A 23,985-nucleotide genomic window follows, 5' to 3' on the forward strand; every position below is an offset into this window, starting at 1 on the left:
AACTCAGATGTCCATCACCAGGAAAGCAGGTGAATAAGCTGTCGTATAATCACAGTGGAATATAAAACCTGTTGCCGTCGAGTTGCTTTTGGCTCATAGCAACCCTATAGGACAAAGTAGAACTGCCGCATAGGGTTTCCAAGGAGCGGCTGGTGAATCCGAGCTGCTGACCTTCGGATTAGCAGCTGAGCTCCTAACCACTGTTCCAACTAGGAATATAGTAGTCAAAATAAATTAAAAATGAACTGAAGTGACACAGGACCAATAAATCTATTTTAGTGAAATAAAGATTCCCCAAATTATGTATATCTGCATTTTAAAATTAAAAGCCACAAAGCTGAATATATATATGTTTTTAGAAATCCATTTCGTCGTTGTAGAAATATATATTATACAACATTTGCCAATTCAGCATTTTTCAGGGACACAATTTAGTGTAGGAGTCCATTTTGATGCAGTAAAATGAATGCAAAGCAAAGGATCGATCACAGGATTCCGGATGGTTGTCGGGGGAGGCAGGGGAATGGGAGATAGGGTTAGATGTAAGTTGTCAAAAGTCCTAGTTTGTGGATGCTTATTGCATTATTAAAAATAATCAATGAAATAAAAGTGGGCCAGGTAGAGATGAACAATAAGAGTATACTTTGAAGAAAAGGATCATGATTGATCCAATTCTGTGCACTTGAGATCCAGCGGGGGGAAATGTTGCTAAGTGGAGATGTTAGAGCTTGTCTGAGTTTCTTTTTTTTTTTAAATTTCAGTCTCTCATACAAAAATTTATATACACCTTGCTGTATACCCCTAGTTGCTCTCCTTCTAATGAGACAGCACACTTCTTCCCTCCACTCTCTATTTTTGTGTCTGTTCAGCCAGCTTCTGACCCCCTCTGCCCTCTCATCTCTCCAGACAGGAGCTGCCCACATAGTCTCATGTGTCTACTTGATCCAAGAAGCTCGCTCCTTACCAGTATCATTTTCTATCCCATAGTCCAGTCCAACCCTGTCTGAAGAGTTGGCTTTGGGAATGGTTCCTGTCTTGGGCTAACAGAAGGTCTGAGGGCCATGACCTCCGGGGTCCTTCTAGTCTCAGTCAGACCATTCAGTCTGGTCTGAGTTTGATTCTTGACTCAACTACTAATTGTGTGATCTTGGGCAAATAACTTCTCTATGCTTCTCTTGCCTATATTATAGGGTTACTTTAGGATTAAATGGGTTAATACATGTGCCTGGTACAGAGTAAGCTCTATATAAGTGTTTGCTATTTGTTTTAATTACTTATTGCTGTGTAATAAACCACCCAAAACTTAGTAAATTACAACATTTTATTATTTCTCACGATTCTTTTGGCTCACTGGGGCTCAGTTGGATTGTTCCTCTGGGTGGTCTTACTTGGAGTCTGTCACGTAGTATGGTCAGGTGGCAGCTGGGGCTGGAATATCCCGAGGTATCTGGTACTTTGGAGGGTATGGCTAGAAGGCTGGGGACAGCCGGAACAACTGGGCCTCTCCTTCTTCGTGTGGTTTCCAGTAGGGTAACCCGATTTCAAGGGCTTCCAAAAGTATAAAAGTGAAGCTGCCAAGCCTAGAGTTGGCACATTATCACTCCTGCTGCGTTTTGTTAATTAAGTCACAGGGCCAGTTACAGGGCCACTTGGAGCTTATATTCTACATAATAAGTAATAAAAATGTATGTAGTGTGTCAGTTGATAAAAAAGACTATGAAGAAGAATGAAGTGGGGAAGAGGATAGGAGATACTGGGGGCTGAGGCTGCTCTTTTAAAAATGGGTGGTCATGGAAGGATGGCCTCATTGGTAAACTGACGTTTGAGCAAAGACCAAAGGACGAGGATAAGAAGTAGAGGGGCAAGGGTAGAAGCAAGGAAACATGTAGGAGGCTAATACAGTAATCCGTTTAAGGGATGAGGGGCTTGGATTGGTGTAGGAATAATAGGGGTGGCGAGAAGTGGTTGGATTTGGCTATATTTGGAGGTATAGCTTCAGGATTTGTTGAGGCGCTAGGCGTGGATTGCGAGAGAAAAAGGAGTCAAGGATAGCTTCATTGTTACTGACTGGAGCAACTGGAAGGTTGGAGTTGCCTTTTATTGAAATGGAGACGACTACAGGACTAGTTTTCATGGTTGATTTTTGAGACATAGATTGCCAGGACTTTGTTCTGAGGCACTCCTGGATAGATTCAAACCACCAACCTTTCAGTTAGTAGCTAAGCACTTAACCATTTGCACCACTCACGGACACAGGGTCAGCAGAAAAGAGGAAGACTGTCAATGAGGTGGATTGACACAGTGGCTGCAACAAACTGTAAGGATGGCGCAGGACTAGGCAGTATTTCGTTCTGTTGCACACAGGGTTGCTATGAGTCGGGACCGACTCGACGGCACCGGACAACAACAACAACAGGGCTGGTTTGGGGAGATGAGCACTGGTTTTGTATTTTTAAGATTTGAAATACTAGTTAAAAGCCAGTTGCTTTAAAATTCTAAGTTGTGTTTGTACCCTGTTGTATTTCCATTTCCTAGCAAGGGAAGCTGGTGGGAGGAGGGAGGGATTTATATTTTGGTATTGTTAATAACCCTTCTCTAAAAATGTGAGGAATCTTGTTACCTTCAGCCAGTATATTTGTTGGTTGTTATTCTAGGCTCCTCTCACCATTCCCTGATGTGGCTTGTTACTCGTAAATTTCACTGCCTGATTGTCAGCTTTTGCTAGAAAAAAGCTGGGAGGTAACCTCAAGCAAGTTAGTTTAAAATTTTATTTCTCCTTTTAATCACTTTTTTTAAAGGAGGAAAGGTAGAAGATTAAAAAATTAATTAAACCTTTGTCTGTTAATTCATGCTGTATGTTCCGCTGAAGTTGTATGTCCCTTTGGGTTTAACCCCCTTTGCTTTTTCTGGGTTTGGCACCAACATAAAAGCTGGTTTGACTGATACGGAAAAATTGGGCTCGCTTTCCCGTGGCCCTTTTCTAAGGCATGTTCCAACATGTTGAGGATTTCCTTGGTGTGCTCTTGGAATCTTCGTTATCTTGGTAATTCCCTCAGCCTTGCACCTGTCTTCTGGGGGGTGCTCTTCAGCACAGCTCAAGAGAGGAGGAGATACTGAAGAACTGTCAGCTCTCCTTGGGGAGGTAATGATTGTAAATTTGACTTTGAGCTAAATTAATTTACCCGTTCACGTCAGTGTGGAGGTCGGAGCATGCCCAAACCTGTTTCTGCCTCTGGCTTCACCTGAGGGAAGCATGGTGTTCACTCTTCATTCAACGCTTCGGTTTTTGGCAGCGTTTTGGACTAGAAAGTGACCCAGAAGGTATCAGGAATCTGTCTTGTCATGGGGTGTATTTTATGTGCTTAAGGAGCTCTCATATGCATGTCATTTTTACTTCAGCTGGCTCCTTTTTTTGTAAATGCTAAAGAGAATTTTCTGCTTTAAAATCTAATTTATGAATTTTTTTCCTTTTAGCTTTATCCACAGACTTCAGTTTCTTCACTGCCAAAATGACGTCCCTTTCCGCCTCCGTCCAGTGTACGTCACCTGCTAGTGCTCGCAGGCTCTCTGCAGAACACATCACTCAGGTAGATCGTTGGTGGGCATTTCTGTTTTTCTTAAAATTTTACAAAAATTGAACTGAGGCATGTAGTTGACGTCACAGGCGGTAGGATTTTATACAGGGCAGAAATGATTATTTTTTAAAATGCCGTATTGTAGAAACCTATAAACAGTACTATTGCTCATATATTTGAATTGATCATTGACTAAATAAATTTTTGGAGATTATAGATTTCCCAAAAGTATACATCTTGAAAACTAATGTGCTTTAAAGTGGGACTGGCTAGTGGAAGATTTGGGGCTGGGTTAAATAAGTTTGTTTTCTGTCTCCTTGGTGTTGCGTAACCAGTTTGTTTTCTTTGAACAGCTAATGTAGTCTTACAAAAAATTCAAACGTTGTTAATGTTTTGATCTGTAACATATTTATCTGTAGACTTCTTTGACCATCTTTTCCCTCCTTCCAAGTCCTCTCCATACTTTTTCCTCTGACATTTGTACGTATATATATATGTGTGTGTGTATAATTATAAACTCTGTAATTTTGTAAACATTTTACGATATATAGGGCTCTGTACCTTAATATACGATAAAGATGGAGTTTAGATTTTGTGGGAAAATGTGCCTTATGGTTTTGACATAATTGACCACTCTTGGAAAGAAAACAAATGAAGACCTCTCAGACTTTGTACAAAAACAAATTTCAGATAAATTAAAGAGTTATCAGCCAAAAATACCTTAAATCTGGCCCTTATACTTGCCAAGAAATTACCTTTAATGGAGACCTTTTACCCCTCTATGTATGGCTTCCATTTAGCATTTCTTTCTGGGCAGGCCTAAAAAAATTGAGACCAGTGGCTGTGGAGTTGATCCTGACTGATGGCCGCACTATGTCTGTCAGAGTAGAACTGTGTTTCATTGGGTTTTCAGTGGCTGATTTTTTAGAGTGCATAACCCTTTATTTGTGCAGCCCCAAGGCCCAGGGCGTGTCTAAACTAAAACAAAAAAACCCATTGTCATCAAGTTGATCTGAAAAGCAGCTGAGTGCTTTAACCACTGGTCACCAGGGCTCCTTCCAGGGGAGGTCTAGTGGTAACAAATTCCTTCAGTGTTTATTTGGGAATGTCTTAATTTTGCCCTCATTCTTGAAGGACAGTTTTGCTGGATCTGATGTTCTTGGTTAATAGTTTCTTTTCCCCCCAGGACTTTAAATAGTTATCCCACTGCCTTTCTGCCTCTATGGTTTCTGAAAAGATAAAGACTTACATGTGAAAATTGAAGTGATTAAAAAATAGTAGGAGGAAATTTAGGAATTAATTATAAAACTTTAGAATGACAGAGGCCTTACACGTGATAAAACCAAGGAAGCTGTAAGAGGAGGAGAGACAAGTATGATCATAATTTTTTTTTTTTTTAATTATGTGGCTAAAGACAGACTCCACAGAGTCAAGAGATAACAAACAAAGAGGTCATTTTCTCTTCTATACAAAGAACTATGACTTGATAAGGAAAAGACACATAACACAGTTGAAAATAGATAAAGGGATTGAAGTGTAGCTTGAGAAGAAAAGCTGCAGATATGCACTGAGCATACTTTATTGAGCTTTATGTGGTGCCTGGTCAGGGAATAATTTCCAGATATCCAGCTGTTGCACATCTCCATTGATTTCACTGACTTAGTGAGATTACGTAGGAAATGGACGTTTTCTGCCATAAGCAAAAAAAAAGTGGTGTTAAAAAGTGACCTTATAATACAGTACCTGTTTGGAGACTAATAGTTGAAAACAGTTCTGTGTTAGCACATGAGAAACAGTGCATTAATACTTGTTCTTATGAATCTAGTTTTTAGGAGACACTGAACCTAAATTAAAGAAAAAATTTTCTCTTAATTATGTGTATATATCTGGTGATACCCCTGGTTTTTTGGGTAGAAGATGAATAATAAGATATATTTAATTGTTTGACAACAGTAACTGAAACATTTACATAGTGCTTACTATGTGTCAGGCCTTGTTCTTCACAATTTACATATATAACCTCATTTATTCCTGAGAGCAGGAAATTGAAGTAGGTTATTTGCCCAAAGTCACACAGCTAGTAAGTGAGGAGGCCAAGGTTCAGTCTGGGTAGCCTGGCCTTAATCTCTGCTGTCTTTTGATATGGAACCGGGGTGTTGCAGTGGTGGAGAGCTCAGGCTGCTACCCAAAAAGCCAGCAGTCGAATTCACCAGCCATTCCTTGAAAACCCTATGGGGCAGTTCTACTCTGTCCTGTAAGGTTGCTATGAGTTGGAATCTGCTTGATGACAGTGGGCTTGGTTTTTGGTTTCAGTATCTTTTGAAATACGATTTTTCAGGAAGGCAACAAGTAGTTTGATAGTCTGCAAAGTCACTTTATGCATTGGATGATTTTATGTATTAGGTAATAAGTAATTTACTAGGGTTCGTTTAAAAAAAAAAAAGGTTTCAGGAAGTTCTTTTGTGCCATAGGGTTACAGAGACAAGTCTAACTGAAATGTAAATAGAAGATTTATTTTATGTTTACATCAGGTACGACCAAAACTGCCACTTTTGAAGATTTTGCATGCAGCAGGTGCACAGGGTGAGATGTTCACTGTTAAAGAGGTAAGTCACCGGAGAAGATCTCAAGAGAAACACTTCAGCTAAATGCTTTGAACACGTCTGAGAAGTAGCAGTATGTCATTCTGTGTTTCCGCTGCTGACAGTAGCACGAACCCTCTGGACATGTTCCTTTTATGTACGCTCGCTTGTGTGTTTAGGCCTAAGAAAGGAAGTTCTTCTCTTGAGGTACTGGGGGAGCAAGTTTTGCTCTGTTTTAAAAAGATCATCGAGTTCACGTTGAACTTCCTGTTTCCTTTTTTAATTTTGTTGTGGTTGAGAAAATACACAGCAAAACATGCACCAGTTCAACTTTTTCTACGTGTACAATTCTGTTGCATTAATTACATTATTTGAGTTGTGCAATCATTTTCAACCTCCTTTTCTGAGTTGTTCACCCCCATTAACATTAACTCACTGCTCCCTAAGGTTCCTATCTAATCTTTCGAGTTTCTATTGTCAGTTTGATCCCAGATAGATAAATCTTAAAAAAGCATAATGCTTTAGGCAGATGTTCTTTACTAGTTAAGCTAAATTATTGTTTGGTTTTAAGAAGACTTCAGGGGTTATTTTTGGTTTAAGGTTTAAAGATTTTAGGGAAATAGTTTCAGGTTTCATCCAGCCTCCATGTTTCCATGCCTCCAGAAAGGCTGGAGTTCCTCAGAATTTGAAATTCTATTCTGCATTTTTCCCCTTTTGATTGGGATTCTTCTGTAGACTCTTTGATCAAAAATGTTCAGTAATAGTAGCAGGACACCATCCAGTTCTAGTGTCATGGCAAAAGAGATAGTTGTTGATGGAGTCAATTAGCCACACATTCTATGTCCTTCTCCTATTCCTGACTCTCCTTCCTCTGTTGCTCCAGGTGAATAAAGACCAATTGTTGAGCCTTGAATGGCCACTTGTAAGCTTTTAAGACCCCAGGCATTACACAACACACTGGGAGGTAGAACAGAAGCACTAAATACATCCCAATTAACTGGGATGTAAATATTTGTCCTTCACGATTGACTTATTTCACTTAGCATAAATGTCTTCAAGTTCCATGTTGTAGTATGTATCAAGGCTTTGTTTCTTCTGCTGGCTGAGTTGTATTCCATTATATGTATGGACGACATTTTGTTTATCCATTCCTCTCTTGATGGGCATTTAGGTAGTTTCCACCTTTTGGCTATTGTGAACAGTACTGCAGTAAACATTGGTCTCTTTGAGTCTCTGCTTTTAGATGTATACCTAGGGTATATACCTATATACCTAGGAGTGGAATTGCTGGGTTATATGGTAGGTGGTTCTGGAAACCCTGATGGCATACTGCTTAAGAGCTACCTACATCAGCTTACCAAAAGGTCGACAGTTCGAATCTACCAGGCACTCCTTGGAAACTCTATGGGGCAGTTCTACTCTGTCCTATCGGGTTGCCATGAGTTGGAATCGACTTGACAGCAACAGGCTTTATGGTAGTTCTATTTTTAGTTTTTTGAGGAACCATCACACTTTTTACCACAGCTGTACCATTTTGCATTCCCACCAGCAATGGATAAGGGTTCCAACTTCTCTACGTCCTCACCAACATATGTTGTTTTCCATTTCTTTTTTAATCTTAGCCATTCTAATGGGAGTGAAATGGTATCTCGTTATGGTTTTGATTTGCGTCTCTCCGACGCTGAGCATCTTTTCGTGTGTTTGGTGGCCATTTGAATGTCCTCTTTGGTGAAATGTCCACTCAGGTCCTTTGCCCAATTTTATGATTGGGTTATTTGTCTTTTTGTTGTTAAATTGCCAAAGTTTTATATGTATTTTGGTTATTAGATTCTTGTTGGATATATAGTTTCCAAAGATACCCTCCTAGTCAGTAGCTTGCCTTCGTACTTTTTTGATAAAGTCTTTTGATGAACAAAAGTTTTTAATTTTTATGAGGTCCCATTTATTTATTTTGTCTTTTACTTTGTTCTTCTCTTCCAACATTGCTTTAGCTATTTGGGGTCTTTTGCCATTCCACATAAAGTTGAGGATTGGTTTTTCCATTTCTGTAAAGAAGACAGCTGGAATTTTTATTGGGATCACGTTGAATCTGTAGATCGCTTTGGGTGGTATTGACATTTTAAAAATATTAAGTCTTCCAACTCCAGAACACAGAACATCTCACCATTTATTTAAGCCTTCGTTAATCTCTCTCAGTAGTGTTTTATAATTTTCATTGTATAAGTCCTTCATGCTCCTGGTTAGATTCATTCCTAGATATTTTATTCTCTTAGATGCATTGTAAATGAAATTGTTTCCTTAATTTCCCTTTCAGATTTCTCATTGCTAGTATATAGAAACCCAACTCACTTTTGTTTGTTGACCTTGTACCCTGCAACTTCGCTAAATTCCTCTATTAACACTAGAAGTTTTCTTGTGGACCCTTTGGAATTTTCTATCTGTTGGATCATATCATTCACAATTAGAGATAATTTTACTTCTTCTCCAATCTGATTGTCTTTTATTTCTTTTTCTTGTCTTATTGCTGTGGCTAGGACTTCTAATACAATATTGAATACAAGTGGTAAGAGCGAGCACCCTTGTCTTGTTCCCAATTTCAAGGGGAAAACTCTCAGTCTTTTTCTGTTAAGTGTAATGTTGTCTGTTGGCTTTTCATATATGCCCTGAATCATATTGAGGAATTTCCCTTCTATTCCAATCTTCTTTAGGGTTTTGATTAAGAAAGAGTGTTGGATTTTATCAGATGCTTTTTCTGCATTCATAAAGATGATCATGTGGGTTTTTTTTTTTTTTTTTCCTTTCTTTGTTCTGTTGATGTGTATTACATTGATTTTCTAATGTTGAATCATCCCTGCCTTTCTGGAATAAAGCCCAATTTGTCATGGTGTATAACTCTTTTACTATGTTGTTGGATTCTGTTTGCTAGTATTTTTTTTTTTTTAATTGTGCTTTAAATGAAAGCTTACAGTTCAAGTTCGTTTCTCATACAAAAATTTATACACACATTGTTATGTTACCCTAGTTGTTCTCCCTATAATGTGACAACACACTTCTCCTTTCCACCGTGTATTTCCCATGTCCATTCAACCAGCTCCTGTCCCTTTCTGTCTTCTCATCTTGCCTCCAGACAGGAGCTGCTCTTTTAGTCTCATATATCTGCTTGAGCTAAGAAGCACACTCTTCAAAAGTATCATTTTGTCTTACAGTCTGGTCTAATCTTTCTCTGAAGAGTTGGCTTTGGGGCCATATCTTTTGGGTTTTTGTTAGTATTTTGTTGAATTTTGCGTCTATATTCCTGAGAGATATTGGCCTATAGTTTTCTTGCAGTGTCTTTGTCTGGCTTTGGTATTAGGGTTGTGTTTGCTTCATAGAATGAATTAGGGAGTAGTACTTCATATTTCCTTTACAGGTCCTTTTGAAGTGTGTTGTCAGCTAACCATAAGATTAACCATGAATTCATTGATCTCAGAGTTAAAATGTAAAACATGTACGAGATTAAAAAATGACACTGCTTATAGATGTACTGGGTATGTATGCTGCTAGCCAGGAATTAAATGCAGTACTTTTTCATTATAAATGTGTCAGATATTCTTGTGAGCACTATGAGTTATTTTAAACACTTATGCATTTAAATAACTTACTTAGCTTCTAAAGTTTTGTTTTTTTTTTTTAAACAAAAACGGATTGAATTCCTTAAGTGGAAAAGACTCAGTATTAAAACGTTAATCTGTGGAACTGCTTGCATTTAGTGGGGTAAAAGAGCTAACCCTCTGAAACAGAGGAAGCAAAATTATCATGCTCTTTTTGATTTTTCTTAAAAACTCAATACCTGTCAGCACTGCTCCACCCGTGTAACATAACACCTCTTAAGGAGCCAAATCTGGAGGCATTTCAGATTCCCTAGAGTACCTGTATTTCCTTTATCATTTTAGATTACATGCATCATTTTGAACTAGGTCTCTAAAACTCTGATGAGTAAAGCTTTTTTCCACACTGTTGTTAAAGTGTAGATTTTTACATCAAATCTATCATGCTGTCTACTTCAGTAGCATGACAGAGTTTGCTTGTGTTGAGAAGAAATTAAGTACATGTTGTCCAGGGAGAATGTTTTACTGGAACAAAGTTAGAAGAAATCAGTTTATATGATTAAGCTCTCTATGAACCTTGACTCTGCCTGATGCATGAAGGGGGAGTTTCTAATTTTTCTTTTTAAATCTTGGTTCTCAGTGTGTGCATTGAGACTACGGTGAAATAGTAGTACTGTATACAAATGTAGAATAGTGTGTTAGAATGTCCTATTTTGTATACCTAGAGCAGGAGCCCTGGTGGCGCAGTGGTTAAGTACTTGGCTGCTAACCGAAAGGCTGGTGGTTCATCCCACTAGTCGCTCCATGGGAGAAAGATATGGCAGTCTGCTTCTATAAAGATTTACAGCTGTGGAAACCCTATGGGGCAATTCTACTCTGTCCTGTAGGGCTGTTACGAGTTGGAATTCAAATCCACAGCAATGGCTTCGGTTTGGTGTACTTAGAGTGGGTTTATCTTTTCTGAAAGTTAGACAGACATAAATATAGAACTTTCTCCAGTTGATGTTCCTTGACATATTATTTTCCCCTCATTTACTCAGTAGTTGATTAGATATGACAGTTCAGCTAATCTCTTAATCCTGGGACGTGTTGCCAGGGGAGTTAGGGGGATTAGGAAGGTGTGAGGTGGGGAAGTAGGGGTGGGGAGTAGCCTAGCCTGGAAGCATCACTGCTTCAGTATAATGGGAAGAATGTTGTAAAAATCTTCATGCAAATATCTAATGTATTCCTGAGAAGTTAGGGCCTAAAGATAAAGGTAGCTGCTTTGGTCTGCTCGTGATCTGTGATAACAGAATTCTTACTTATGTCATTAAAAACGAAAACAAACCCATTGCTGTCAAGTTGATACTGACTCACAGTGACCCGATAGGACTAGAACTGCCCTGTAGGGTTTCTAAGGAGCACCTCTTGGACTCGAACTGCCAACCTTTTGGTTATCAGCCGTAGCTCTTTAACTTAATTATTAAACAAAAAGAATTTTGTTTTTGTTTTAATCTACTACCTGGGGAAAGCATTCTTTTCAACATTAATTATTTGAGTTTATCATAAAATTCAACTAAGTCCATTTTCAGAATATAGGTACCAAGCTGGATGGTATAATAAAAGTTATATGAAATGCTTCATCTCTATTTTAGATAACCTTTAAATTTTAAATTGTGAACTTGTGTGTGTTCCCTCAGTTTTGTGAACTATGAGAAAACCAGCCAGATAAACTAAATTTATGTTTGATAAACACTTAGACTCTATGTTTTGTGCACTTGCAGTGCTGATGGCTATTAAACATTGTACTTCATTTGCCAAAAGAATTAAGTGAACACACATCAAAAGCAAAAAGTAGTTGTTTATTGGCCCTGGAGTTGCAAAATATTTTTATGACTCAGGTAAATTTAAAATTTATTACTTCTGGTAATAGAACAGACTCTTTTTATAAGATTTGGACTGGGGAGAAAAATGTTAAGGGAAATACTAAGTACATTCACCACTGTTTTTCATTGTCTGGTCAGTATATTTCTGTGCCAAGATCAAGGTCTGTTGATTTCCCGGAATGATACTGAGTGGATGAGCCTAGCAGTTGGGGGCAGCTGTCCTGCTGTGGGATTCCTTGCACAAGCCCTCTCAATTACTGACAGTCATGTCCATAAACATGAGTCCTCTCTTTCTAGTCTCCTCAGAGTTGGTGTTTTGTTTTTGGCAGCAGCTGGACAGATCTCTTCATGGTACTTTATTCCCATGCAGGTCATGCAGTATCTAGGCCAGTATATAATGATGAAGCAGCTTTATGATCAGCAGGAGCAGCACATGGTTTATTGTGGTGGAGATCTTTTGGGAGAACTGCTAGGACGTCAGAGCTTCTCCGTGAAAGAGCCAAGGTAAAAAGAGTGAGGGTTTGTATTCTTTCTGGGTGCTTATCCCTAGCCATTTAACCTCATAGGTTATTAATGTCAACAAATATTTAAGGGCCCACATATGTCAGGTGACCTATGGGGCACTGAGAATACAGTGCTGAGCAACATAGACACAGTCTCTTGCTTTATGGGGTTTACAGTGTAATGAGACAGGTATTAATTATCACACCAGTACATGGTAAAATTACACTTAGTGCTGTAGAGGGGGATTCAGGGCCTTAGGGGTCAAGGAAAGGTTCCTTGAGGAAGTGACATTTGAGCTGAGAGCTGAAGGATGATTAAAGAGTCAGAAGGGGTTGGTTGAAGAGAGCTTCAAGCAGGTTGAACATCATGGGCAGGAACATCCCTGGGTAGGAGGGAGGCAGACTGGAATTTTGTAAAATTCTTGTTGGAGAGAGAGCAAGAGTGAGCTGATGAAAGAAACGTAGGATTGCTGGACAGTTTGACATTGATGATCATGAGCTTAGTAAGGATCCCAGTGAAGCTAATCTGACCTGTTTGTGACTTTCTCCAGCTGCATGGGGATATATGGTCATTAGCTTATACAGTCAAAAGCTCACTAGTAAAGAGAAGCCAGTGTTCTTTCTAACTCTCTAGCTTTGTAATGACTGTTCCTGCTGACCTTGTTTGGTCGTACTTCCATAACGCCCCTCTACTCCTCCCTAGTCCCCAATTAAAATGTGAAATTTAGCTTTCGGAAGGAAGGAATTCTCGCCAAAGGAATTTCCCCACTTGGGTTACCATTAGCTAATGAGATAAAGTGTCAACTGATTAGCTTTGAACAGGGGCAAAGTATTACAAGGATCTGAGTATTGTAATATTGATATTTAAAAACCTGTTAACGGGAAAAAAAATTTTTGCCTCTACGTACCTTACTGTAGTGAGAAAGTCGGAAGATACCATGTCGGAAATATATTTAACATTTAATGGAGAAGTGCCAGTATCTTCAGAGTATATTTTGGGTTGTTAATTTTTATTTTATTTCTTTAACAGCCCTCTCTATGATATGCTAAGAAAGAACCTTGTCACTTTAGCCACTCCTGCTGCAGGTATGTCACATCGTATTTCTTCAGTCTGTATCACAGCTTTGAGTTCAAGGGGGCAAATGGTGGGAAAACGAGGAGGCTGAGGATGGAAGTGGAATGCTGTCTTTGCCATGACTGGGAGAGAGAGAGAAACTGCTTGCCATACAGAGTGTTACTACTATGCTATTTAACTTTTTATTGTGGAACATTTGAAACATACTGAAAATAGAATAGTGTAACTAACGCCCACTTAGTAATTGTTAACATTTTGCCATATTTTGCTTCATCTGTATATACTTAAAAATTTTCCAACAGATAAGGACTTTTTCCCTTCAGACGACTACAATGCCGTTACTACATCAGACAAAGTTAATAATAAGTTCCTAACACTATCTAATAGCTTTTATGTATAGTTTTCTCTGGTTAACTCAAAAATATCTTCTACGTTTGGCTTGTTCAAATCAGGATCCAAAGTCCACACATTACATTTGGTTGATATGTCTCTTAAATATCTGTCTTTTATAAAATGTACTGCTCCTTTTGTTTTCATGTTATTTATTTGTTGAAGAAATGGGTTGTTTGTCCTATAGAATCACCCACATTCTAGAGTTGGCATAGTATATCCTTTTGATGTTTGACATGTTTCTTTCTCCCCCTGGTTTTGGTAAATTAATAGTTAGATCTCAGTGCTTGAATAGACTCAGGTTTAAATTTTTTTAAAAGCTTCATAGGTGGTGCTTTGTATTCCTGTTGCATCACAGCAAGAGTCATGTAAGGTCTGTCTGTCCCTGTTTTATTGATGGTGAGATTCTGTGGGCTCAGGTGGTGTTAGCCTGGTCCATCTGTTATAAGGATCCCCCAAAAACCTTTCACCTAATGGTTTTAAACCCGCTGTTGCGTGGATTCCGACTCATGGTGACCCTACAGGACATTATTTATAGGACAGAGTGAACTGCCCCATAAGGTTTCCTAGGTTGTAATCTTTACAGAAGTCGACTGCCACAGCTTTCTCCCGTGGAGTGCCTGGTGTGCCTGGTGGATTCAAACTGCCAACTTTTCAGTTAGCAGCTGAACACTTAACCACTGCTCCACCAGGGCTCCTTCTGATAGTTTTAATGCTGTTATTTGAATGCCAGTTTGTCCAAACCTTTAGTTGATTCCATACCTTTTAAATACTGCCTTTTGAGTTTAATTTATTAGGTATATGCTGGAAACTGACTGCTTTGGGGGTCTGAAGTCTCCAAAGTGTTGGTGTGCTAGAGATAAGTGAATAAACTGGATACAATTGATACGTAACCTTATCTCTCACTCATCTCCAAATAATGAAACTCTTTTTTTTCTCTCCATTTCTACATAAAGCCCTTTTGTGAGCTTCAAATTAGATTTTAGGTAACATTGTCCTTTGAATAAAGCTCAAATTCGTAATCTCTTTAAAATGACTCTATTTTGATAGTTTACTGAAATAAATAGGTTGAAAAGAATTCATCCCTAATAAAGATCAATGCTTTAGAGTGAAGGGAAGAGACTTTGCTCTCATATTAGAATGTGGTTTTGAACTTAATATGAATTTTGAAGCCTATTGCTTTTATGGAGCCATTTGTCCACAGCAGAAAACCTGCTTCAGGAGCTGTCAATTTCTGTTTGAAAAGGAAGGCCTTGCAAATGATACGGCAGCTTTATTAAAATTCAGTCATTTGTGAGATGGTGTGGTTTTCCCGGGATAGTCGCTCAAAGGCTTGAAATACGTGGAAGGTTGTGTAGTGGTCAGATCTGCTCCTTCAGTGAAATGTGTTTTCTTTTGGTCTGTTGTCTGAATATCTCGAGATATTCAGGTGTGATGTAATATTCAGGTATAATTCTTGTATTTTTTTCTCTCATTTTCTTGCACTTTCTCTGCAGAATTTTTATATGTGTGTGTGCATGTATTTTTATATATACATAGTATTTAATATGTATATGTTATATGTAAAATACATATATTCTAATGAACATTCCTATTTCAATTCACCCTCACAGCAACTCTGTGAGGAAGGCCTGGACATAAAGAAACTGAGATTTTTTAACAGATTGAGTGACTTGCTTAAGGTCACACACCACGATAAGTGGCAGAGCCCAGATCTCCCACTAGCCGGTCCTCGCCCTTACCATTGTGCCACGCACTGATGTCTCCTTTAACCTTTGCTTGTGATAGAATTTGCCACAAGTAATTGTTTTTTTTTTTTCTGTGAACATTAAATCTTTAAATTCTTTAACTGGTGATTGTGAAGTAATTTCAGATTTGCAAAAATACTATAAAGAGTTTCCATATACTCTTTACCCAGATTCCCCAAATGGTAACATCTCACCTAACCATACATAGTACAATGATCAAGACCAGGAAGTTGCCTCAAGTCATAGCTGCTTTGATTCGCACTTGCAGTGTGATGCCTGTGGTTGGCCATCTCTGTTGATCTTCATAAATTTGGTTGCATGTGTTTTATTTGAAAGGACAAATGAGAAAAATGCTTTCTACGGCACCCATTTGACAGTTTTACAAATGGGCTAAACCTTTTATTTGATGGTTGAAGAAAATGCTTTTAAGTGAAGGTGGTTCTTTCTAAATCGTTCTTCCACATTTCCCTGTGTATTCTGATAAAATGAAATAGGTATGACACACCTTGTATTTATTTCAAATTCATTTGTATGTTGTAGTTTTCCCAGAGGGAATTTCTTTTTGTCTTTCTGCTTCTAATTGTTTTAACCAAAGCAAGGTAGTAAAGCTTTAGAACTGCGGTTGACAGTCATAGAATTGCTTTGTTAAAGAACTGTTTCATTTGCATTGTATGTTAATTGAACTTTGCTTTGCAGACCACTGTGGTCAGAAAATGCTGTCTTTTGAACCTCTCAGTATCTCCATTTACCTATAAAAATTCTTTAGAAATAAAGCTTTTTATAATTATAATTTTGAAAATGCTAGCTTTGTGTAAAACTGCTGAATTGCCTGACCAGTAGTAGGATCGGTGTTTTTTCTCTGGCAGTCTTTATTAGATGAGGATGATGTTTTCTGTAAGTGTCTTAACTCGGCCTTGATCGTGTCTCATGAACCTGATCCATGATAGATTTATTAATTGAGTGCATCTCTCATATAACAACTGGTCCAGGTTATTCAGTTCTCTGCAGCTTGCTCTACACCTGTAGCCAAGTTTTCCCCTTCTGTTGTGCTTGAAAAATTTCTAAGTCCCTGAAATACATTTCTCTCTTAGAATAATGCAGTATCTAAGAATTTCTCTCTGTTAGATTTTTGTTTTCTTTGCTTTTTTTAATTGGCATTGAGAAAAACTTTATCTGCTTCCTCTTCCTTCTTAGGAAATGTTTATAGTAATTGGGAACAATACGACTCGTTGGAAAACATCTAACCTGTGCTTAGACAGTGGGGGTTTAAACCAAGAAATCTTTATTGACACTTAGATTGGAGGTTTACATGAAAATGCTATTGTGTTATGAAGCAAGTAGGGAAAATCCAGATTTTTAGATCTAATGACCCAGTATAACTTTTAAAAAAAATTAAAAAAAAAAATTTAAACCAAATACTTTTCCTTGTTTGTTCACAAGTTAGGCAAATTTGGTAATAAACACTTACAGGAAGAGTTGATAAAACTACTTTTTTATTATTTCCTGCTTGGAACCACTTTTCTTATAAAAACTTAAAAGCTTACTATGGAAGATCATTTTTAGCCATTTTTTCATTTTCCCCTAGGTTATATTTTGTTAAAATATTTTGAGTATGGTCTGACTTGGTCTTTGCCATTTTATCAGTTTTGATCTTTCCCTTCCTGCCAATGAGTGCCTTGTCCAGCCAGCATGGAAAAGTACATCTTTAGGGACCAAACCTGGCTCCAGGGTTGTTTGCTGAGGTCCTTTTTGTGTGGAAAGAATGGTTATTACCAGGGAAGGTTTTCCTTTTGTTTTACTCGCTATCCAGATGCTGCTCAGACTCTCGCTCTCGCACAGGATCACAGTATGGATATTCCAAGCCAAGACCAACTGAAGGTAAACTCACCACACGGTGACTTCTTTTGTTGTACAGAGTGGCCCCTTCTCTGTACCTGTGGACCTTGGACTCCCAAGACCTTTCCCTGAATGTGGTAAGAATTTAATAAGAAAGGTTCTTGGGAGTTCATAGACCAGGGACAGAGTGAACCTTCTCTGTTCTGCCCATAACAGAGTTCCAGTCTCTGAATCTTTCTTTGGGATGTAGCACTTCTAATCTTCAGTTCTTCCAGTTGCAATTTCCTTGGAGTCTGTGCCTGTGTGTTTGTGTGAGTGTATATATACATGGGTGTTTGAGGAAACCGCTTTTTTAGAATTTAAAGGACAGTTAAGTTCATGGCAGACCATTTCTTAAAGCTCCCCAAATCTGTGAAAACTTTATGATCATCTTGTTATATGTTGATGGTTTCACATGTTTTCAGAGTTATGCCTAATTTTATAGTAGGCGAGAGGCTCTATACTGACAGTGTTTCTAGCAGTAGATTTTGACCTTTTGTGCAGAGATAATTTTCTCTCAGGTTTGAGATTCTCCCAGCTCTATTCACAGTGGGTTGAGGAGAGGTGGTGCCTTTATTTGATGACTGTTGTGTACTCCAGAGTTAGTGTTCTTGTGTGTAACCCGTTGTGTTGCACGCTAACTGGTGAGCCAGAATGGAACTGCTACATCCCCTGGTCTCAGTTATGTCTGCTGCACTGACAGACACCTTTCCCTTCGTTTCAGCAAAGTGAAGAGGAAAGTTTGAACTCCAGGAAAAGAACCGAAGAAGGCAATGTTCCCATGCTGCCTACCTCACAGCATAACTGCAGAAATTCAAGAGAAGGTAAGTTTTTGATTAAAGCCACATAGACTTTTCTTTTTTTGTTGTTGCTGTTGGTGATTTTAGAGATGGCATTTATCCATATTAAGCATTAGCTGCAATTAAGACCATTATAGAAACCTGTATATGGAGAACTGAAAATATAATTAATGCCGTCTCCTCCCGTGCTGTGGTAGGGAGGGAGGGTATGTTGCCACTTATTTCTTATTGTTTTCTAAAAACTCTTTTTCAGCCTAGTCCCATTGTCAACATTGAAGACAGTAGTGCCCTTGTAGCAATGAATGATTAGTGAGATGGAGCAAGACCCTGCCATTAGCTAGGAGGCTAATAGAAGATAGCTACACATGGGTCACTTTGCCACCTGGTAAATTTGCTGTAGAGGTGACCTCAGCTACCTTGGCCTTTTTTCATCTCGGCAGCCTCATATGTATTTGGTCTGGTTAGGATTTTTATTTCCATTTGTCTGCTTAAGGCAAAGGCTACTTATCATGGATTTTGCAGGTTACAAAGATGGTGAAACATACTTAGATTTTCAGAGCCAAGAATGAGATCCAAGAACCCTAGTTCACTTGCATTTAGGTGATTAGTCAACAGGTACTTGCCATCCATATTTTCCATATGAGTTAACCACTATTTTGGAAGTTTCCCTAAAATCCCACTGTATAAAATATCTATCAGAATTGTGAAGTTTTTCTTGCAAAGATGTGTAGAATCATAAATCTGCAAAGGTATTTTATGGCATGCTGGTTTCTGGTCCAGTAGGTACCTGGTTCCCACTTGCAGAAATGGCATGTTAGGCTTCTAGCAAGGCCCCAGAAAGTTATGCTGCTGAAGTTGTTTAAAATGTTTAAATTAAATTTGAATCAATTTACCATGCTGGATTGTGTTCTTCAAATTGGATTTGAATCTAAACTGAATTTTGCACTACCTAGTTACCTGGCAAGCTATTCCAGCCTGTATGGTCTCAAACATGTAATTTTTTTTTTTTTTTTTTTAAATGCAGGGCCTTATTTTCTACACAGAGGGCTGTTGAAAATATTAGAACAGCCATTTCAAGAGACATTATGTAGTTTGTGATGGAAATTTTGATATACATAGCTTAGTATTTTTACAGTGACCTATAATTAGAAAGAACAGAATTCTTAATTATGGGAAGAATGACCTATTGCCATGTTCTTCACAAGAAGTTACAGAACCTTAATTGGTGGGGATAGCATTAATATCGCATTGCTGCAGGAATTTGGATTCTGATAATTCCAGCAGTGAATAAGTAAAAAGGTAATTGAAGTTTCCCTTGGCACAGATATGCCTTTTAATAGGCAGAATTGGCATAATTTGTAAATGTTGTTGTTAGGTGTTGTCAGGTCGATCTCAGCCCTTAATGACACCATATGTCAGAGTAGAACTGCCCCATAGAGTTTTCTAGGCTGTAATCTTTACAGGAGCAAATCACCAGGTCTTTCCTACATAGAACAGCTTGGTGGGTTCAAACCACCAACCTCTCAGTTAGCAGCCAAACATTTAACCATTGTGCCACCAGGGCTTCTTTTGTAAGTAGATAGGGTAACCTGTTGTTCTGGCGGGGACCCATTTACTGTGGAAATTCTTCCGATCATGTATACCTCAACACATTTAAGCACGTGGTTGCCATCGACAGGCCTTGTGCATTGGGAAGAGGTAGAAGAGAGTGAGAAGGTAGGAAAAGAGTAAAGCACAACAAGGGCTAGAGGATGGGGAAGATGGCAGAGAATTTCATGTGGTAGCAGTAAACTTATGTCAGTAACTGCCTTGAATGTTGTTCAGATGAACAACAGGAGACCTTTTACCTGGGCAGTGTGGGCCCTTAATATGTTTAAGATTTGTAATGTTTCTGGATTTTAGGTATCTTAACTCTAAAAGGGCCCATGGATCCAGAGAGGGTATATGTACATATTTATTTGGACAACATAGAGTTCAGTGTTCTGTACTAGTTGTTGCCTACCAAAACATTTGAATTATTGAGAGCGCCCCCAAACACATGCTGTCAGTGAGACTGCCTTGACAACCTCATTGCCTGTTACTGTACTGCCTTGTCGCAGTCTCAAGGCCAGGCTGCTATGTGTGCTAGCACCATTTGCAGTCCAGTGGGTGGATCAAGCCATGAACAGACACCATGTACTATATATATGGCAAGTCATTCTTTAGTTATTAGTCCTCAGTGGTAGAGATGTTCAAAATACCAGTAAATGACCATTTAAAAATCCTTTTAGAACAATTTGGTTATTGTGGATGCTTATATAGAGCTTAGATTCCTTGGTAAATGATCATCTGTTTCTAGTGGCATTGTGTGCTGATGAAACCTGAACTGGGGAGGCGATTTGGGCTCTGTGACTGAGACAGATATTTGACTTCTGATTCTTTCTTACTGGGAATAGAAATTTCTTTTTACCCATCTTATAAAGAAGTTGTTGTAAATATTAAGAGAGACTTGATTCTTAAGTGTTGTGTCCACATGGTCATCATCCTTTCCATTTGACTTCTGTAGACGAAGACTTGATAGAAAATTTAAGCCCAAATAAGAAATCTGGCCTGGACCTCGGGTTTGAGGAGTGGGATGTAGCTGGCCTGCCTTGGTGGTTTTTAGGAAACTTGAGAAACAACTATACACCTAGAAGTAATGGCTCAACTGATTTACAGACAAATCAGGTAATTCACATTTGAAGGGGCACTTAATTTTTTTCTTTTGAAAGAGTAGCACCATTAGTTACTCTTGACTACTCATTTTATTCTTTAAGAATTCTCGTTCAGTGCTATGGCTTTAAATACCATCTCTGTGCTTATGATGCCCAAGTCTGTATCTCCAGCCCAGCTTTCCCTCTTCCATATCCAGCTGCCTGCTCAGCACCTCCACTTAGATGGCCGTGTGTTTAACATGTTCAAGATAGAAGTCTGGATTTTTTTTTTTTTACACCAAACACTCCTTTTCTAACCTTTCTTTTTTAGTAAATGATTCCCATCGTCTGCCCAGTTATTCTGACCAAATATCAAGGTGATGTCATTGATTTCTTTCTCTATCAAACAGCACATCCAGGTTATCACTTTTTTATCCAAACATATCCTACATCTGTCTAACCGGTTTTTACTCCTTCAACCACAGTAACCCTAATTCACAGTGTCCTCGTTTTTTACTTTGGTACTGCAGCGGCCTCACAGCTGGTCTCCCTGCTTCTACTCTTGCCCATCTAATGGTTCAGTCTTCTCAAAGAATCAACTTTTACAAGGATGTTAGATCCTATTACTGCCATGTTTATAATTCTCCAGTGGCTTTACGTAGCAGGTCGAATACAGTTTAGACCCATACCATAGCCACAACTGATCTGGCCCTCCTGTCACTCTTACTGTATAGACACACAGCCCTCTTACAGACTCAGTAATCCACAATTTCTTTCTTCCTCAGGCACTGTAAATTTTTTCTTCCTTCTTTCTGGAACACTCTTCACCTAAATCCTTTATTACTTTCTCATGATTTTGACCTCAGCTCAAATGTGATTTCCGTAGAGGTCGTACCTGGCCACCGGGAATGTCATGTGGTCCAATTCCAGGGGGATCCATTCACTTATTATTTTGGAGCTGTGCAATTATAAGTGGTGGTCCTCAAAAAGCTGCTCCTAGTTAAAGTAGCCTCCTCTCAGCTACTCCACTCTTTTATCTTTGATTATATTCTCCATTGCTTTTTTCACTTTGTGAAAATATTGACATATTTTGCTTATTATTATATTTTGTTTATGTGTTTATTTTTGGTTTGTCTCTACTGAAATGTAAGGCTGAGGCCTTTGTATTATTCTCTACTCTATCCCTACTGCCTAGAACCAAGAACAGTAGATGGCATATGACAGGCATTCAGTATTTGTTCAGTAAATGAATGAGCATGTAACAGTGGTAAAATAACGAATTGTCTTTCGTGAATGTTGTAGAAAAGTATGTCAAAAGATGTCCACAGATGGATGCAGAAAGTAAGTTCTGTGTGTTTAAAGTTGTTTAAGAGTTCAGAAAGTGTCGGGACAAAGGTTTGGGCTACCATTAATGTTTCTCATATTTCTTTAATAAGCATCATTGACCATTAAAGGAAGGGGTATGTCACAGCCAACTAAGGGAATGGTTTGTTGCTTTTCAGAGTGCCACCTGTGGAAAGGAACGTAGGGAATGAATTTTATTTAGTTGAGCAACTATGAGTCCTTACCTTTTACGTTCTTGAGTACTGTTTATTTGGTGTCATACCTGATTTGTTGTTAAAATAGAGAATTCCTTGCCAGGCGTCCTTCTGTCTGTCCCTTAGCTTATATGGAGTAGGTGCCAAGTAGACGTCTGTTGAAAGAATAGATGTCCTTTGAAAAACGTGTTCTTTGGATACAGTGTGAAGACATCGAGTCCATTTATGCAGGTTCAACATCTCTGATGAGCCTCTGACTGTGAAAATTCATGTTTGTTTTTTTCTATTAGGATATAGGTACTGCCCTTGTTTCAGACACTACAGATGACTTGTGGTTTTTGAATGATTCAGTATCAGAGCAGTTAGGTGTTGGAATAAAAGCTGAAGCTGCTGATACTGAACAAACAAGTGAAGAAGTAGGGAAAGTGAATGAGAAAAAGGTACGTTGTGGAAAAATTTGACATTGATTGTATTTATATGTGCATTGTATAACCTATTTGGGTCTGGTGACCTGACCTATTGCTCTTTGTACAACAAATTACTCTCATAATCCTCCCCTTTTATTTTGCAATATTTTCTTATATCCAGTTTTAGGATTCGTATTAAGTTAACCTCAGAAATAGGAGAGGGTTTCATGGGTAAAGCTCTTTAGAAACAGTAAGCTCCCCCTTTCCTGCCTATCTAGGCATATGTGAGGGGGCATTGGTGGTCCAGCAGTATCATCCTAGCCTGCTGTGGGGAGACCCGGGTTCACTTTTGTCCAGTGCACCTCATGCACAGCTACCACCCATCTGTCACTGGAGACTGGCATGATGCTGTGATGCTGAACAGGTTTAATTGGCGCTTACAGCCTAATACGGACTAGGGAGAAAGGCCAGGAAATCTACTTAAACTCAGCCCTATGGATCACAACAGTCTCGTCCCCAACCATTCATGGGGATGGCATAGGATCAGGCAATGTTTTGTTCTATTGTACATGGAGTCGCATGAATTGGGGAGCTGCTAACAATGGCAAGAAGTCTCATTTGGGGTTTTTTCTTCAGGAAACCTTGCTTTGCCAAGGAGACAAAGGTCTAAATGGCCTAAACTGCCTGTAGAAAGAAATCCTTACTTCTTGGAATTCTCCCTAGCTTCCACGACCATTTTATACCTAAATGGAAAGACAGATGATTACTTCTTACATATTTTAGAGTTAAAATAGGGGAAAGGAGAGGCGCTTGAACTCTTGAGTACATACAGTGTGAGCACACCAAGATGAAAAGATGTACAGGCACACATGCCCAAGTCTCAAATTCAGCAGCAGACCCAGTGCCCGGCACATAGAAGATACTCAGTAAACATTTGTTGAATAACTATGGCAAAAAACATAGCTAAATTTGGTCATCCTTTTATTTATTTACATAAGGGATTTTTATAGAAATTTGGGTTCCTGAGGAGTCTCTAGGGAAGTGGAGCCCTGGTGGCTTGGCTGCTAACCCAAAGGTTGGCTGTTCAAACCCACCAGCTGCTCTGCAGGAGGAAGATGTGGCAGTCTCTTTCCATAAAGATTTAGTTGTGGAAACCCTATGGGGCAGTTCTACTCTGTCCTATAGGGCCGCCATGCGTTGGAGTCGACTTGATGGCAACAGGTTTTTGAGGGATCTCTGAGGCTAGTTAGGTGGGTAGCATTAGAAGGGAGCGCAGATGGCTAAATGGAAGACAAAAGTGGCATTTGGAAACTTTTTCTAGAGAAAGATGGGGTTTAAAGGACTTGAACTGTGTGAGAAGGTTGTTAT

General features: G+C 38.8%; 1 protein-coding gene across 3 annotated transcripts in view; it reads left to right on the forward strand.

The window, feature by feature from the left end:
• Positions 1-23,985, forward strand: part of MDM4 (MDM4 regulator of p53) — a 49,060-nt gene that overhangs the window by 14,760 nt on the left and 10,315 nt on the right. For 2 of the 3 annotated variants that reach the window (XM_049857850.1, XM_049857849.1), the window contains exons 2-9: positions 3,475-3,587; positions 6,107-6,181; positions 11,980-12,113; positions 13,143-13,198; positions 17,136-17,203; positions 17,925-18,024; positions 20,546-20,706; positions 22,501-22,650. In XM_049857850.1, the coding sequence (XP_049713807.1) occupies positions 3,510-3,587; positions 6,107-6,181; positions 11,980-12,113; positions 13,143-13,198; positions 17,136-17,203; positions 17,925-18,024; positions 20,546-20,706; positions 22,501-22,650 (822 nt within the window). In that variant the 5' untranslated portion in view covers positions 3,475-3,509. Of the gene's footprint in view, positions 1-3,474; positions 3,588-6,106; positions 6,182-11,979; positions 12,114-13,142; positions 13,199-17,135; positions 17,204-17,924; positions 18,025-20,545; positions 20,707-22,500; positions 22,651-23,985 lie in introns of those variants that run through there. The other variant, XM_049857851.1, reaches the window with a different exon arrangement.

Source organism: Elephas maximus, chromosome 18 (assembly GCF_024166365.1).
Source record: "Elephas maximus indicus isolate mEleMax1 chromosome 18, mEleMax1 primary haplotype, whole genome shotgun sequence".
Classification (NCBI taxonomy): Eukaryota; Metazoa; Chordata; class Mammalia; order Proboscidea; family Elephantidae; genus Elephas; species Elephas maximus.